The sequence below is a fragment of the Pecten maximus genome, chromosome 6 (assembly GCF_902652985.1).
Source record: "Pecten maximus chromosome 6, xPecMax1.1, whole genome shotgun sequence".
Lineage (NCBI taxonomy): Eukaryota > Metazoa > Mollusca > Bivalvia > Pectinida > Pectinidae > Pecten > Pecten maximus.
Window position 1 is genome coordinate 624,455 of NC_047020.1, and position 18,344 is coordinate 642,798.

The following is an 18,344-nucleotide window of genomic DNA, read 5'->3' on the forward strand; positions in this document are numbered from 1 at the left end:
AATCTGTGGTATAATTGTGTGGTAGATAGTTGACCAATACTAGAACACTAGGGAGAAACTAACCCCGTCACATTGTCCAATCTGTGGTATAATTGTGTGGTAGATAGTTGACCGATACTAGAACACTATAGAGAAACTAACCCCGTCACATTGTCCAATCTGTGGTATAATTGTGTGGTAGATAGTTGACCGATACTAGAACACTATAGAGAAACTAACCCCGTCACATTGTCCAATCTGTGGTATAATTGTGTGGTAGATAGTTGACCAATACTAGAACACTAGGGAGAAACTAACCCCGTCACATTGTCCAATCTGTGGTATAATTGTGTGGTAGATAGTTGACCAATACTAGAACACTAGGGAGAAACTAACCCCGTCACATTGTCCAATCTGTGGTATAATTGTGTGGTAGATAGTTGACCAATACTAGAACACTAGAGAGAAACTAACCCCGTCACATTGTCCAATCTGTGGTATAATTGTGTGGTAGATAGTTGACCAATACTAGAACACTAGCGCCACCATACAATATGTATGGATGTTGGGTTGTGGTTTATTGGTGGTGCGCGACCTTTAGTAATCAATAGTCTAGAGTTACTCCCCTTGGGAATCGCGCTCGGTTGTGACTTCCGTGTAACCATGTGGAGCCTATAAAGTGTGTTCAGAGACTGATTGTCTTATTGTGTTTTCTTAATACTGGCGTGGTGGCAGCGGCGATTACCTATCTACGTCTCTAAACCTTCCGAAGTGTATGGAGGAAAGTATTATTGACACTCCCGCAAAGCGAAGCGAGATAATCACAGTTAGTACGGAAACTGTTATTCGTCATTGAACACACGTACGTACAATAATTTTAACATCATGGCAATGAATAGAGCTCCAAAGCAGTGGTCACTTACCAAACAAGAGACGATCACGTCATTTGAAGCATGGCGACAAAACTTACAATACACATTATCTCTAGACAGGAACTTTGCAGCATTCCTTGTAGACGGGTTTACTTGGTTAAAGAAAACTGCTGATAACCCATTACGAGGAATGGTCGACGACGCCGAACCTGTTCCGGAGGCAAATCGGCGCACAGCAGCTCAAAAAGTAACTCATCTCGAGCTTATGCTTGGTCAAATCGCCAACTTCTGCCCAATAATTTCGAGGAACACCATTGTCAAAACCGCCACATCATTAACAAATATATGGCAAGCAATTCGCATGCACTATGGGTTTCAGTCCACAGGCTCTCATTTTTTGGACTTCAATAACATCCATCTCGAGGCAGGAGAACGTGCTGAGGACTTGTTCCAACGTTTGAACAGTTTCATCGAGGACAATTTATTGCGCATTGATGGAAATATAAGCCACCATGGTGAAATCCCAGGAGCTGACGAAGAAATGTCACCAACGTTGGAAAATTTAATCGTACTGACATGGCTGAGGGAAATTCATAAAGACCTTCCATCATTGGTGAAACAGCGTTATGGCACTGTTCTGCGTTCTCAAACACTCGCATCCCTCAAGCCCGAAATCTCACAGGCCCTCGACAGCCTTTTAGATGAAATACACACCTCTACTGAGGCTAAGGTTTTGCGTACTGCTCCTCGTAGAAGTATACCAGCAAACAACGATTTACGCCCGATGTCATTCCAACATAAGCGATTTAGCAAGACTTGTGCCTTGTGTAAACAAGCCGGACGGCCAAATACTAACCATTTCCTGAGCGGATGTAAATACCTACCTGAAGAGGACCGGCGCTTCATGACAAAAGCCCGACAAGCTTACTGTACAGACAATTATGCCGCTGATGACACTGAAGTAAGTGAGTACACCGAGTTTGATGCAGACGTTGATTGCAATGTGGGTCCAACCCATAACCAACGTGCAGTTTCGTCTACCCGCCGTGTCAGCACTAAGCAGTCCCCTCAAATGAAGGTCTTCCACAAACATTTTCCAATCCAAGTTACTTTGGACACCGGTGCAGAAGTCAGTATGATAAAAACTCCCGTCGCCGAACGAATAGGAGCTTTCATAAAAAAAAGTAACCAAAATGCACTTCAGGCAGATGGCATCACACCACTTCGTATAGTTGGTGAAACTCATCTCACATTGACAAGGAATGGTTGTGATCTTCACTTGGAAGCTCTAGTGGTGGACGACATTGATGTTGATATCCTCGCAGGAATCCCATTTATGAGTGTCAACGACATATCCATACGACCAGCTAAACAAGAAATAAAGATCGATGATTGTACAGTGCATTATGGTAACGCACATCCAGATACAGCTCAAAACCATGTTCGCAGGGCTCAAACCCATCTTGTGAGAGCCGGATCAACTTCAACAGTCATTTGGCCTGGCTCCTATGTGGAAGTTAAAATCCCAGATAACCTTGACCCCGAGAGCACACTAACCTTAGAGCCTCACACCAATCACAAAAGTTCATCACCAGATTGGCCGTGTCCGACCATCGTGGAAGCTGTTGGAGGCACTATTCGCATTCCTAACCATACCCAGGAGCCACAGCTACTTCGTAAACACGAACATTTTTGTCAAGTCGGTCATTGTACAATGGAGACTACGCCTATGTCTGACTCTGATAAAACCATCCCTATCGTCCAGACGACCAGTACATGTCGCACTCCCCATTCAGACCTGGTAAAGCTTGATCCTGACAATTTATTACCAGAGGACATCAAACAGGCCTTTCGTGACAAGATCAACCAGTTTGACAATATTTTCAACCCTGATATCAGAGGTTATAATGGTGCTGCAGGACAGTTTGAAGCCAAAATAAACATGGGTCCAGTGCAACCGCCACAGAGAAAGGGCAGGATTCCACAATACTCACGTGATAAGCTAGTCACCTTACAGCAAAAGTTTGATGAGCTAGAGAACCAAGGTGTATTCCGCAAACCCGAAGATGTCGGTGTCACAGCAGAATATCCAAACCCTTCATTCCTCGTGAAAAAGCCTAACGGTGGCTTCCGACTCGTGACAGCTTTTGAGGACGTTGGACGTTACAGCAAACCGCAACCATCTTTGATGCCCGACGTGGACTCCACCTTACGCAGGATTGCCCAATGGCGGTATATAATTGTAACAGACCTGACAAGTGCTTTCTATCAAATCCCACTGTCTAGATCATCTATGAAGTATTGTGGGGTAGCTACCCCATTCAGAGGGGTTAGAGTGTACACGCGCTGCGCGATGGGAATGCCAGGATCTGAAACAGCCTTGGAGGAAATGATGTGTCGTGTTCTCGGTGACTGCCTACAGGACGGCATAGTGGCCAAGTTAGCAGATGACCTGTATTGTGGTGGCACTACCCCTTCCGAGCTATTGGCAAACTGGTCGCGTATTCTGGAATCTTTACAACGCTGTAACCTTCGCTTGTCCCCATCAAAAACTATCATTTGCCCTCGTTCTACAAACATACTTGGATGGACTTGGTCCCAGGGACAGATATCAGCAAGTCCTCACAGAGTTGCTGTGTTAGCCTCATGCAAGCGGCCAGATACTGTTTTTGGACTCCGTTCTTTCCTAGGAGCCTACAAAATGTTGGGCCGCGTCATCCCAAACTGCTCACATCTCCTAGCACCCCTAGAAAATGCAGTTGCAGGTCAACAGTCAAAGGACAAAATTAACTGGACTGATCAACTGGAAGAACGATTCTCCCATGCTCAAGCATCCCTATCAACGAACAAGTCAATTACCTTACCAACTGCTTCCGATGTACTTTGGATCGTTACAGACGGCTCTGTGACTAAACATGGTATTGGCGCTACACTGTACATCATGCGTGGGAACCGGCTTCACCTTTCTGGGTTTTTCAGTGCCAAGCTGAGAAAACATCAAGTTACCTGGTTACCTTGTGAGGTTGAGGCCTTGTGCATTGCCGCAGCTGTTAAACATTTTAGTCCATTTATCATACAGTCTAAACATCAGGCATGTATTCTGACTGACAGTCAACCATGCGTTCAAGCTATTGATAAGCTAGCTCGCGGTGAGTTCTCGGCCAGCCCTCGTGTTACAGCTTTCCTAACAACAGTCAGCAGATACCAAGTCAGTGTACGTCACCTATCCGGTTCTGCTAATGTACCGTCTGATTTTGCCAGCAGGAATGCTCCTACATGTGAAGAGCCTCATTGTCAAATCTGCAACTTCATCATGACAACAGAGGATTCTGTGGTCCGTTCAGTGTGCGTGCAGGATATCATAAATAATGTGTCGCCACTTCCTTTCACTACTCGATCAGCATGGATGGCTATTCAGTCAGACTGTCCAGATCTTCGTCGGGCTCACGCTCATCTGAAACAAGGTACGCGACCGTCCAAAAAGCTAACCAACATTAAAGATGTCAAGCGCTATTTGTCAGTTGCCTCAATTGCAAGGGATGGCTTAGTGGTTGTTCATCGTAGTGATCCCCTACAACCCTCTAAGGAGCTCATAGTTGTTCCGCGCTCCGTACTAGATGGACTCATTACAGCCCTACATATCAAGTTGGACCATCCAACAAAACACCAAATGCAACTTGTCACGAAAAGGCATTTCTATGGTTTAGACATGAACTCTGTCATTAGTCAGGTTTGTGATTCGTGCCATGTGTGTGCATCGCTCAAGAAGCTGCCACAGACCTTAGTACAACAGTCCTCAGAACAGCCTCCTGATGCAGTTGGTGTCTCCTTTGCGGCAGATATTCTTAAGCGTAGTCGTCAATTAATTCTCCTTCTCCGTGAAACTGTTACATCTTACACATCAGCATGCTTGGTAGAGGATGAAAAACGTCACACACTTCGTGATGGACTTTTACGTTTAGCTCTTGAACTACGTCCTCTAGATGGTCCTCACGCAGTTATCAGAGTTGACCCTGCCCCAGGATTTGTGTCTTTGCGCGATGACGAGTCTCTCCGCAGGTTCCGTATTTCTTTGGAAATTGGCCGGATTAAGAATGCTAATAAAAACCCTGTTGCGGAGAAAGCAATTGGTGAGCTGGAAGATGAGCTGTTAAGACAGGAACCTGGAGGTGGTCCTGTTTCTGATCTTGGCTTAGCAACTGCAGTTGCTCGCCTCAATACGCGTATTCGTGGATCAGGTCTGTCAGCTCGAGAGTTGTGGACTCAACGCAGTCAGTACACACATGATCAACTACCCATCTCCGACCGAGACTTGATTATCGAACAACACGAACGTCGTTTATCGAATCACCCTAACAGCGTCAAGGCGAAACATCGTGGTAATACTTTGCCTCCTCACACTACCATCAATGTGGGTGATCTAGTTTACTTGTACAGTGACAAAGACAAAGCAAAAGCTCGCGACAGATACCTTGTTGTGTCTGTCAATGAAGGTTCAGAGTGGTGTTTTGTGAAGAAGTTTTCAGGAAAACAGCTACGCGCTTCATCATACAAGGTTAAGATTAGTGAGTGTTACCGTGTCCCCAGCACTATACCTGAAAAGAAGCATCCTCATCAAGTTCTAGACAATGACAGTGATCCTGAGGAGTACACTCCACAAACTCCGCGACCTCCTTTCACACCCGTTGAAATTCCAAACATTCTGTCTATGCCCGCAAACACAGAAGGTGTACCCCTAAGTGTGCCTCATCATGATATGCCGATACTCATTGGCCAACCAGAGTCTGACCCCCACTTGGATGACCCAAGTTCCGTTAATGACACTCCAGAGAGACCCTGTCCGGATGTCGCAAATGAAGCAATATCAGCTCCTCCTTCACCAGTTGGTATCTCGAGTAGGCCTAAACGAACTATCCGACGTCCACAGTATTTGGATGATTATGATACTACGTAATCAAGTACATGACACATGGGTTACCTAGTGCCGCAAACTATAAACTGTTTTGTATATCAAACAATACGACTTGTAATGATTTTGTTTTAGTACTTGCAAAGACATTGCACCAGAGACTTTTATAGTTATAAGTGTGTAATTAGTTAAAGGTCAGTTAGAGACTATACAACAATAATTATGGGGTTTCCGGGGTAACTCCATGGGTTTTCTTTTAGTACTGTTACTAGTCTGTTCTTCAGAAAGAAGAAGAGAGGCCGCGCCACCATACAATATGTATGGATGTTGGGTTGTGGTTTATTGGTGGTGCGCGACCTTTAGTAATCAATAGTCTAGAGTTACTCCCCTTGGGAATCGCGCTCGGTTGTGACTTCCGTGTAACCATGTGGAGCCTATAAAGTGTGTTCAGAGACTGATTGTCTTATTGTGTTTTCTTAATACTGGCGTAGGGAGAAACTAACCCCGTCACATTGTCCAATCTGTGGTATAATTGTGTGGTAGATAGTTGACCAATACTAGAACACTAGGGAGAAACTAACCCCGTCACATTGTCCAATCTGTGGTATAATTGTGTGGTAGATAGTTGACCAATACTAGAACACTCGGGAGAAACTAACCCCGTCACATTGTCCAATCTGTGGTATAATTGTGTGGTAGATAGTTGACCAATACTAGAACACTAGGGAGAAACTGACCCCGTCACATTGTCCAATCTGTGGTATAATTGTGTGGTAGATAGTTGACCAATACTAGAACACTAGGGAGAAACTGACCCCGTCACATTGTCCAATCTGTGGTATAATTGTGTGGTAGATAGTTGACCAGTACTAGAACACTAGGGAGAAACTAACCTCGTCACATTGTCCAATCTGTGGTATAATTGTGTGGTAGATAGTTGACCAATACTAGAACACTAGGGAGAAACTAACCCCGTCACATTGTCCAATCTGTGGTATAATTGTGTGGTAGATAGTTGACCGATACTAGAACACTATAGAGAAACTAACCCCGTCACATTGTCCAATCTGTGGTATAATTGTGTGGTAGATAGTTGACCAATACTAGAACACTAGGGAGAAACTAACCCCGTCACATTGTCCAATCTGTGGTATAATTGTATGGTAGATAGTTGACCAATACTAGAACACTAGGGAGAAACTAACCCCGTCACATTGTCCAATCTGTGGTATAATTGTGTGGTAGATAGTTGACCAATACTAGAACACTAGGGAGAAACTAACCCCGTGCACATTGTCCAATCTGTGGTATAATTGTGTGGTAGATAGTTGACCAATACTAGAACACTAGGGAGAAACTAACCCCGTCACATTGTCCAATCTGTGGTATAATTGTGTGGTAGATAGTTGACCAATACTAGAACACTAGGGAGAAACTAACCCCGTCACATTGTCCAATCTTTGGTATAATTGTGTGGTAGATAGTTGACCGATACTAGAACACTATTGAGAAACTAACCCCGTCACATTGTCCAATCTGTGGTATAATTGTGTGGTAGATAGTTGACCAATACTAGAACACTAGGGAGAAACTAACCCCGTCACATTGTCCAATCTGTGGTATAATTGTGTGGTAGATAGTTGTCCGATACTAGAACACTAGGGAGAAACTAACCTCGTCACATTGTCCAATCTGTGGTATAATTGTGTGGTAGATAGTTGACCAATACTAGAACACTAGGGAGAAACTAACCCCGTCACATTGTCCAATCTGTGGTATAATTGTGTGGTAGATAGTTGACTGGTACTAGAACACTATAGAGAAACTAACCCCGTCACATTCTCCAATCTGTGGTATAATTGTGTGGTAGATAGTTGACCAATACTAGAACACTAGGGAGAAACTAACCCCGTCACATTGTCCAATCTGTGGTATAATTGTGTGGTAGATAGTTGACCAATACTAGAACACTATAGAGAAACTAACCCCGTCACATTGTCCAATCTGTGGTATAATTGTGTGGTAGATAGTTGACCAATACTAGAACACTAGGGAGAAACTAACCCCGTCACATTGTCCAATCTGTGGTATAATTGTGTGGTAGATAGTTGACCGATACTAGAACACTATAGAGAAACTAACCCCGTCACATTGTCCAATCTGTGGTATAATTGTGTGGTAGATAGTTGACCAATACTAGAACACTAGGGAGAAACTAACCCCGTGACATTGTCCAATCTGTGGTATAATTGTGTGGTAGATAGTTGACCAATACTAGAACACTAGGGAGAAACTAACCCCGTCACATTGTCCAATCTGTGGTATAATTGTGTGGTAGATAGTCGACCAATACTAGAACACTAGGGAGAAACTAACCCCGTCACATTGTCCAATCTTTGGTATAATTGTGTGGTAGATAGTTGACCGATACTAGAACACTATTGAGAAACTAACCCCGTCACATTGTCCAATCTGTGGTATAATTGTGTGGTAGATAGTTGACCAATACTAGAACACTAGGGAGAAACTAACCCCGTCACATTGTCCAATCTGTGGTATAATTGTGTGGTAGATAGTTGTCCGATACTAGAACACTAGGGAGAAACTAACCTCGTCACATTGTCCAATCTGTGGTATAATTGTGTGGTAGATAGTTGTCCGATACTAGAACACTAGGGAGAAACTAACCTCGTCACATTGTCCAATCTGTGGTATAATTGTGTGGTAGATAGTTGACCAATACTAGAACACTAGGGAGAAACTAACCCCGTCACATTGTCCAATCTGTGGTATAATTGTGTGGTAGATAGTTGACTGGTACTAGAACACTATAGAGAAACTAACCCCGTCACATTCTCCAATCTGTGGTATAATTGTGTGGTAGATAGTTGACCAATACTAGAACACTAGGGAGAAACTAACCCCGTCACATTGTCCAATCTGTGGTATAATTGTGTGGTAGATAGTTGACCGATACTAGAACACTATAGAGAAACTAACCCCGTCACATTGTCCAATCTGTGGTATAATTGTGTGGTAGACTAGTTGACCGATACTAGAACACTAGGGAGAAACTAACCCCGTCACATTGTCCAATCTGTGGTATAATTGTGTGGTAGATAGTTGACCAATACTAGAACACTATAGAGAAACTAACCCCGTCACATTGTCCAATCTGTGGTATAATTGTGTGGTAGATAGTTGACCAATACTAGAACACTAGGGAGAAACTAACCCCGTCACATTGTCCAATCTGTGGTATAATTGTGTGGTAGATAGTTGACCAATACTAGAACACTAGGGAGAAACTAACCCCGTCACATTGTCCAATCTGTGGTATAATTGTGTGGTAGATAGTTGACCAATACTAGAACACTAGGGAGAAACTAACCCCGTCGCATTGTCCAATCTGTGGTATAATTGTGTGGTAGATAGTTGACCAATATTAGAACACTAGGGAGAAACTAACCCCGTCATATTGTCCAATCTGTGGTATAATTGTGTGGTAGATAGTTGACCAATACTGGAACATTAGGGAGAAACTAACCCCGTCATATTGTCCAATCTGTGGTATAATTGTGTGGTAGATAGTTGACCGATACTAGAACACTATAGAGAAACTAACCCCGTCACATTGTCCAATCTGTGGTATAATTGTGTGGTAGATAGTTGTCCGATACTAGAACACTATAGCGAAACTAACCCCGTCACATTGTCCAATCTGTGGTATAATTGTGTGGTAGATAGTCGACCAATACTATAACACTAGGGAGAAACTAACCCTGTCACATTGTCCAATCTGTGGTATAATTGTGTGGTAGATAGTTGACCGATACTAGAACACTAGGGAGAAACTAACCTCGTCACATTGTCCAATCTGTGGTATAATTGTGTGGTAGATAATTGACCGATACTAGAACACTAGGGAGAAACTAACCCCGTCACATTGTCCAATCTGTGGTATAATTGTGTGGTAGATAGTTGTCCGATACTAGAACACTATAGCGAAACTAACCCCGTCACATTGTCCAATCTGTGGTATAATTGTGTGGTAGATAGTTGACCAATACTATAACACTAGGGAGAAACTAACCCCGTCACATTGTCCAATCTGTGGTATAATTGTGTGGTAGATAGTTGACCAATACTAGAACACTAGGGAGAAACTAACCCCGTCACATTGTCCAATCTGTGGTATAATTGTGTGGTAGATAGTTGACCGATACTAAAACACTATAGAGAAACTAACCCCGTCACATTGTCCAATCTGTGGTATAATTGTGTGGTAGATATTTGACCAATACTAGAACACTAGGGAGAAACTAACCCCGTCACATTGTCCAATCTGTGGTATAATTGTGTGGTAGATAGTTGTCCGATACTAGAACACTAGGGAGAAACTAACCCCGTCACATTGTCCAATCTGTGGTATAATTGTGTGGTAGATAGTTGACCAATACTAGAACACTAGGGAGAAACTAACCCCGTCACATTGTCCAATCTGTGGTATAATTGTGTGGTAGATAGTTGACCGATACTAGAACACTATAGAGAAACTAACCCCGTCACATTGTCCAATCTGTGGTATAATTGTGTGGTAGATAGTTGACCAATACTAGAACACTAGGGAGAAACTAACCCCGTCACATTGTCCAATCTGTGGTATAATTGTGTGGTAGATAGTTGACCGATACTAGAACACTATAGAGAAACTAACCCCGTCACATTGTCCAATCTGTGGTATAATTGTGTGGTAGATAGATGTCCGATACTAGAACACTAGGGAGAAACTAACCCCCGTCACATTGTCCAATCTGTGGTATAATTGTGTGGTAGATATTTGACCAATACCAGAACATATGGGAGAAATAACCCCGTCACATTGTCCAATCTGTGGTATAATTGTGTGGTAGATAGTTGACCAATACTAGAACACTAGGGAGAAACTAACCCCGTCACATTGTCCAATCTGTGGTATAATTGTGTGGTAGATAGTTGACCAATACTAGAACACTAGGGAGAAACTAACCCCGTCACATTGTCCAATCTGTGGTATAATTGTGTGGTAGATAGTTGACCAATACTAGAACACTAGGGAGAAACTAACCCCGTCATATTGTCCAATCTGTGGTATAATTGTGTGGTAGATAGTTGACCAATACTGGAACATTAGGGAGAAACTAACCCCGTCATATTGTCCAATCTGTGGTATAATTGTGTGGTAGATAGTTGACCGGTACTAGAACACTATAGAGAAACTAACCCCGTCACAATGTCCAATCTGTGGTATAATTGTGTGGTAGATAGTTGTCCGATACTAGAACACTATAGTGAAACTAACCCCGTCACATTGTCCAATCTGTGGTATAATTGTGTGGTAGATAGTCGACCAATACTATAACACTAGGGAGAAACTAACCCTGTCACATTGTCCAATCTGTGGTATAATTGTGTGGTAGATAGTTGACCGATACTAGAACACTAGGGAGAAACTAACCTCGTCACATTGTCCAATCTGTGGTATAATTATGTGGTAGATAGTTGACCGATACTAGAACACTAGGGAGAAACTAACCTCGTCACATTGTCCAATCTGTGGTATAATTGTGTGGTAGATAATTGACCGATACTAGAACACTAGGGAGAAACTAACCCCGTCACACTGTCCAATCTGTGGTATAATTGTGTGGTAGATAGTTGACCAATACTAGAACACTAGGGAGAAACTAACCCCGTCACATTGTCCAATCTGTGGTATAATTGTGTGGTAGATAGTTGACCGATACTAAAACACTATAGAGAAACTAACTCCGTCACATTCTCCAATCTGTGGTATAATTGTGTGGTATATAGTTGACCGATACTAGAACACTATAGAGAAACTAACCTCGTCAGATTGTCCAATCTGTGATATAATTGTGTGGTAGATAGTTGACCGATACTAGAACACTAGGGAGAAACTAACCCCGTCACATTATCCAATCTGTGGTATAATTGTGTGGTAGATAGCTGACCGATACTAGAACACTATAGAGAAACTAACCCCGTCATATTGTCCAATCTGTGGTATAATTGTGTGGTAGATAGTTGACCGATACTAGAACACTGGGGAGAAACTAATCCTGTCACATTGTCCAATCTGTGGTATAATTGTGTGTTAGATAGTTGACCAATACCAGAACATTAGAGAGAAATAACCCCGTCACATTGTCCAATCTGTGGTATAAGTGTGTGGTAGATAGTTGACCAATACTAGAACACTATAGAGAAACTAACCCCGTCATATTGTCCAATCTGTGGTATAATTGTGTGGTAGATAGTTGACCGATACTAGAACACTAGGGAGAAACTAACCCCGTCACATTGTCCAATCTGTGGTATAATTGTGTGGTAGATAGTTGACCAATACTAGAACACTAGGGAGAAAATAACCCTTGTCACATTGTCCAATCTGTGGTATAATTGTGTGGTAGATAGTTGACCAATACTAGAACACTATAGAGAAACTAACCCCGTCACATTGTCCAATCTGTGGTATAATTGTGTGGTAGATAGTTGACCAATACTAGAACACTATAGAGAAACTAACCCCGTCACATTGTCAAATCTGTGGTATAATTGTGTGGTAGATAGTTGACCAATACTAGAACACTATAGAGAAACTAACCCCGTCACATTGTCCAATCTGTGGTATAATTGTGTGGTAGATAGTTGACCAATACTAGAACACTATAGAGAAACTAACCCCGTCACATTGTCCAATCTGTGGTATAATTGTGTGGTAGATAGTTGACCAATACTAGAACACTATAGAGAAACTAACCCCGTCACATTGTCCAATCTGTGGTATAATTGTGTGTTAGATAGTTGACCGATACTAGAACACTAGGGAGAAACTAACCCCGTCACATGGTCCAATCTGTGGTATAAGTGTGTGGTAGATAGTTGACCAATACTAGAACACTATAGAGAAACTAACCCCGTCACATTATCCAATCTGTGGTATAAGTGTGTGGTAGATAGTTGACCGATACTAGAACACTAGGGAGAAACTAACCCCGTCACATTGTCCAATCTGTGGTATAATTGTGTGGTAGATAGTTGACCGATACTAGAACACTAGGCAGAAATAACCCCGTCACATTGTCCAATCTGTGGTATAATTGTGTGGTAGATAGTTGACCAATACTAGAACACTAAGGAGAAATAACCCCGTACCATTGTCCAATCTGTGGTATAATTGTGTGGTAGATAGTTGACCAATACTAGAACACTAGGGAGAAACTAACCCCGTCACATTGTCCAATCTGTGGTATAATTGTGTGGTAGATAGTTGTCCGATACTAGAACACTATAGAGAAACTAACCCCGTCACATTGTCCAATCTGTGGTATAATTGTGTGGTAGATAGTTGACCAATACTAGAACATTAGGGAGAAACTAACCCCGTCACATTGTCCAATCTGTGGTATAATTGTGGTGTAGATAGTTGACCAATACTAGAACACTAGGGAGAAATAACCCTGTCACATTGTCCAATCTGTGGTATAATTGTGTGGTAGATAGTTGACAAATACCAGAACAATAGGGAGGAACTAAACCCGTCACATTGTCCAATCTGTGGTATAATTGTGTGGTAGATAGTTGACCGATACTAGAACACTATAGAGAAACTAACCCCGTCACATTGTCCAATCTGTGGTATAATTGTGTGGTAGATAGTTGACCAATACTAGAACATTAGGGAGAAATTAACCCCATCACATTGTCCAATCTGTGGTATAATTGTGTGGTAGATAGTTGACCGATACTAGAACACTAGGGAGAAACTAACCCCGTCACATTGTCCAATCTGTGGTATAATTGTGTGGTAGATAGTTGTCCGATACTAGAACACTATAGAGAAACTAACCCCGTCACATTGTCCAATCTGTGGTATAATTGTGTGGTAGATAGTTGACCAATACTAGAACACTAGGGAGAAATAACCCTGTCATATTGTCCAATCTGTGGTATAATTGTGTGGTAGATAGTTGACCGATACTAGAACACTAGGGAGAAACTAACCCCGTCACCTTGTCCGATCTGTGGTATAATTGTGTGGTAGATAGTTGTCCGATACTAGAACACTATAGAGAAACTAACCCCGTCACATTGTCCAATCTGTGGTATTATTGTGTGGTAGATAGTTGACCAATACTAGAACATTAGGGAGAAATAACCCCGTCACATTGTCCAATCTGTGGTATAATTGTGTGGTAGATAGTTGACCGATAGTAGAACACTATAGAGAAACTAAGTCACATTGTCCAATCTGTGATATAATTGTGTGGTAGATAGTTGACCGATACTAGAACACTATAGAGAAACTAACCCCGTCACATTGTCCAATCTGTGGTATAATTGTGTGGTAGATAGTTGACTAATACTAGAACACTAGGGAGAAACTAGCCCCTTCACATTGTCCAATCTGTGGTATAATTGTGTGGTAGATAGTTGACCGATACTAGAACACTAGGGAGAAACTAACCCCGTCACATTGTCCAATCTGTGGTATAATTGTGTGGTAGATAGTTGTCCGATACTAGAACACTATAGAGAAACTAACCCCGTCACATTGTCCAATCTATGGTATAATTGTGTGGTAGATAGTTGACTAATACTAGAACACTAGGGAGAAACTAGCCCCGTCACATTGTCCAATCTGTGGTATAATTGTGTGGTAGATAGTTGACCGATACTAGAACACTAGGGAGAAACTAACCCCGTCACATTGTCCAATCTGTGGTATAATTGTGTGGTAGATAGTTGTCCGATACTAGAACACTATAGAGAAACTAACCCCGTCACATTGTCCAATCTATGGTATAATTGTGTGGTAGATAGTTGACCAATACTAGAACACTATAGAGAAACTAACCCCGTCACATTGTCCAATCTGTGGTATAATTGTGTGGTAGATAGATGACCAATATTAGAACACTATAGAGAAACTAACCCCGTCACATTGTCCAATCTGTGGTATAATTGTGTGGTAGATAGTTGACCAATACCAGAACACAGAAGACTTGAGTATTATATGATACGGTCACTAGACTTGAGTATTATATGATACGGTCACTAGACTTGAGTGTTATATGATACGGTCTCTAGACTTGAATATTATATGATACTGTCACTAGACTTGAGTATTATATGATACGGTCTCTATACTCGGGTATTATATGATACCATCACTGTTTGTCGGTGAGATGTCCTCTATACTACAAAGGCCCTTCGCGTTATGTCAAAATAAATGAGGCCATGTTGCCGGATATCATCTTTTATGTGATGGACTTCGATATTTATAAAAACAAAAAAACCATTATTTACAATTATTTTACATCTAAATTTGATTACATCCTCCCTTTGACTAATTTTTGTGCTTTAATATATAATATAATTATATACGGTGGTACTAAGGGCATTATAATGCGTGTTATTACATCATAGGTGATTATTTTCTAAACGTGCGTCTCAAACAATAAACTTGGCATTCATAGGACTGTATATTTGTATTCCCCAGGCTTAACTAATTTCTGTGATGATGTTGAAATGATGCTGGGATTCCGACCAAACATTTTTTGGAGAGCAACATGGACAGTTGTATCACCCGTAATAGTCCTGGTATGTATGTAATGATGGACAGAGTGAACAATAAGTTTAACGACTTCCGACATGGTGTTCAGAAAGTGAACAATAAGTCTACCGACTTCTGACATGGTGTACAGAAAGTGAACAATAAGTCTAGCGACTTCTGACATGGTGTACAGAAAGTGAACAATAAGTCTACCGACTTCTGACATAGTGTACTGAAAGTGAACAATACGTCTACCGACTTCTGACATGGTGTATAGAATGTGAACAATAAGTCTACCGACTTCCGAATGGTGTACAGAAAGTGAACAATAAGTCTACCGACTTCTGATATGGTGTACAGAGTGAACAATAAGTCTACCGACTTCCGACATAGTGTACAGAAAGTGAACAATAAGTCTACCTACTTCTCACATGGTGTATAGAAAGTGAACAATAAGTCTACCGACTTCCGAATGGTGTACAGAAAGTGAACAATAAGTCTACCGACTTCTGACATGGTGTATAGAAAGTGAACAATAAGTCTACCGACTTCTGACATGGTGTACAGAAAGTGAACAATAAGTTTACCGACTTCTGACATGGTGTACAGAAAGTGAACAATAAGTCTACCTACTTCTGACATGGTGTATAGAAAGTGAACAATAAGTCTACCGACTTCTGACATGGTGTACGGAAAGTGAACAATAAGTCTACCGACTTCTGACATGGTGTACAGAAAGTGAACAATAAGTCTACCGACTTCCGACATGGTGTACAGAAAGTGAACAATAAGTTTACCGACTTCTGACATGGTGTACAGAAAGTGAACAATACGTCTACCGACTTCTGACATGGTGTACAGAAAGTGAACATCAAAACCTGTAGTAAAACCATTGTCGATATCAATTCAGATTATTTTCATAGTCATTCCATTTATTATTTTTATTTCATCATGATTTTATCTTTTTCTAGGCAATCATCGTGGCCTCCGTTGTGAAGTTCGTGCCATCAGCTTATGGTGATTACGTGTTCGAGGATTGGGCACAAGGAATCGGCTGGGTTATGGTGGCACTTCCGGTCTTATTAATCATCTTTGTGGCGGGCATACAGCTAGTTAGATATGGGGTAAGTGTTATCGTTGGCATAACAACAGTATCTAAAATAGTACAGTTACAAGTCAACACAATACGACAGACAATGGTAGTACCAGCTAACTCATTCTGGTCATGTGGTTTACGTCTAATCATTTGTCGGCGTAAATGACGTTTTTCTATTGAGTTGTCTGTTCAGTCAGGTATGCTTTATTATCGTATTGACTTTGTGTTGATGATTTGTGTGATAAAGTATTCTACATTGTATTTTTGTGCTTTTATGTTAACAAGTTTGTGTCCTTGTGTTATCAGGTTTGTGTATTTGTGTTAACAGGTTTGTGTATTTGTGTTAACAGGTTTGTGTCTTTGTGTTAACAGGTTTGTGTCCTTGTGTTAACAAGTTTGTGTCCTTGTGTTAACAGGTTTGTGTCCTCGTGTTAACAGGTTTGTGTATTTGTGTTAACAGGTTTGTGTCCTTGTGTTAACAGGTTTGTGTCCATGTGTTAACAGGTTTGTGTCTTTGTGTTAACAGGTTTGTGTATTTGTGTTAACAAGTCTGTGTCCATGTGTTAACAGGTTTGTGTCCTTGTGTTAACAGGTTTGTGTCCTTGTTGTCCTATATGTTATTAAGTAACATGCCGTGTAGCTGAAACAGTAAATAAATGCCGCAGTGTTTGTGATTGTTTGATCACTGTTGTAGGGTTTTAAAGAAGCGACCACACCGTTAGATTCGTGGGGACCAGCAGAGGAAGAAAACAGGACAGGCAAATATTCGGAAGCGTATAAGCGAGCTAACGAGGAGTTCCATGGTGCCGATAATAACGGATATCTATCGAATGAACATCCGTCGATGAAGGAAAAGAACGGTCAACCTAGTGTAGAAATGACGGAGATCACAATGGATGAAAAAATGTAAATCATATTTAAAACATTGTCAGACACCTACTCAACAGAGACAATTATTGTGTAATGATACACCTGTATAGTTACCACGACAACAATACACACCTGTATAGTTACCACGACAACAATACACACCTGTATAGTTACCACGACAACAATACACACCTGTATAGTTACCACGACAACGACAATACACACATGTATAGTTACCAACACAACAATACACACCTGTATAGTTACCACGACAACAATACACACCTGTATAGTTACCACGACAACAATACACACCTGTATAGTTACCACGACAACGACAATACACACCAGTATAGTTACCAACACAACGACAATACACACCTGTATAGTTACCAACACAACAATACACACCAGTATAGTTACCACGACAACAATACACACCTGTATAGTTACCACGACAACGACAATACACACCTGTATAGTTACCACGACAACGACAATACACACCAGTATAGTTACCACGACAACAATACACACCTGTATAGTTACCACGACAACAATACACACCTGTATAGTTACCACGACAACAATACACACCAGTATAGTTACCACGACAACAATACACACCAGTATAGTTACCACGACAACAATACACACCTGTATAGTTACCACGACAACAATACACACCAGTATAGTTACCACGACAACAATACACACCTGTATAGTTACCACGACAACAATACACACCTGTATAGTTACCACGACAACAATACACACCAGTATAGTTACCACGACAACAATACACACCAGTATAGTTACCAACACAACGACAATACACACCAGTATAGTTACCAACACAACGACAATACACACCAGTATACTTACCAGGACAACGACAATACACACCAGTATAGTTACCAGGACAACGACAATACACACCAGTATAGTTACCACGACAACAATACACACCAGTATAGTTACCAACACAACAATACACAC

General features: G+C 41.5%; 1 protein-coding gene across 1 annotated transcript in view; it reads left to right on the top strand.

The window, feature by feature from the left end:
* LOC117329932 (sodium-dependent proline transporter-like) overlaps nt 1–17,410 on the top strand; it is a 75,011-nt gene extending 57,601 nt beyond the window's left edge. Inside the window, exons 21-23 of the mRNA XM_033888164.1 lie at nt 15,326–15,426; nt 16,351–16,503; nt 17,170–17,410. Coding sequence (XP_033744055.1) covers nt 15,326–15,426; nt 16,351–16,503; nt 17,170–17,385 — 470 coding nt within the window. The 3' untranslated portion in view covers nt 17,386–17,410. The remainder of the gene's footprint in view (nt 1–15,325; nt 15,427–16,350; nt 16,504–17,169) is intronic.
* The last annotated feature ends 934 nt before the right edge of the window (nt 17,411–18,344 follow it).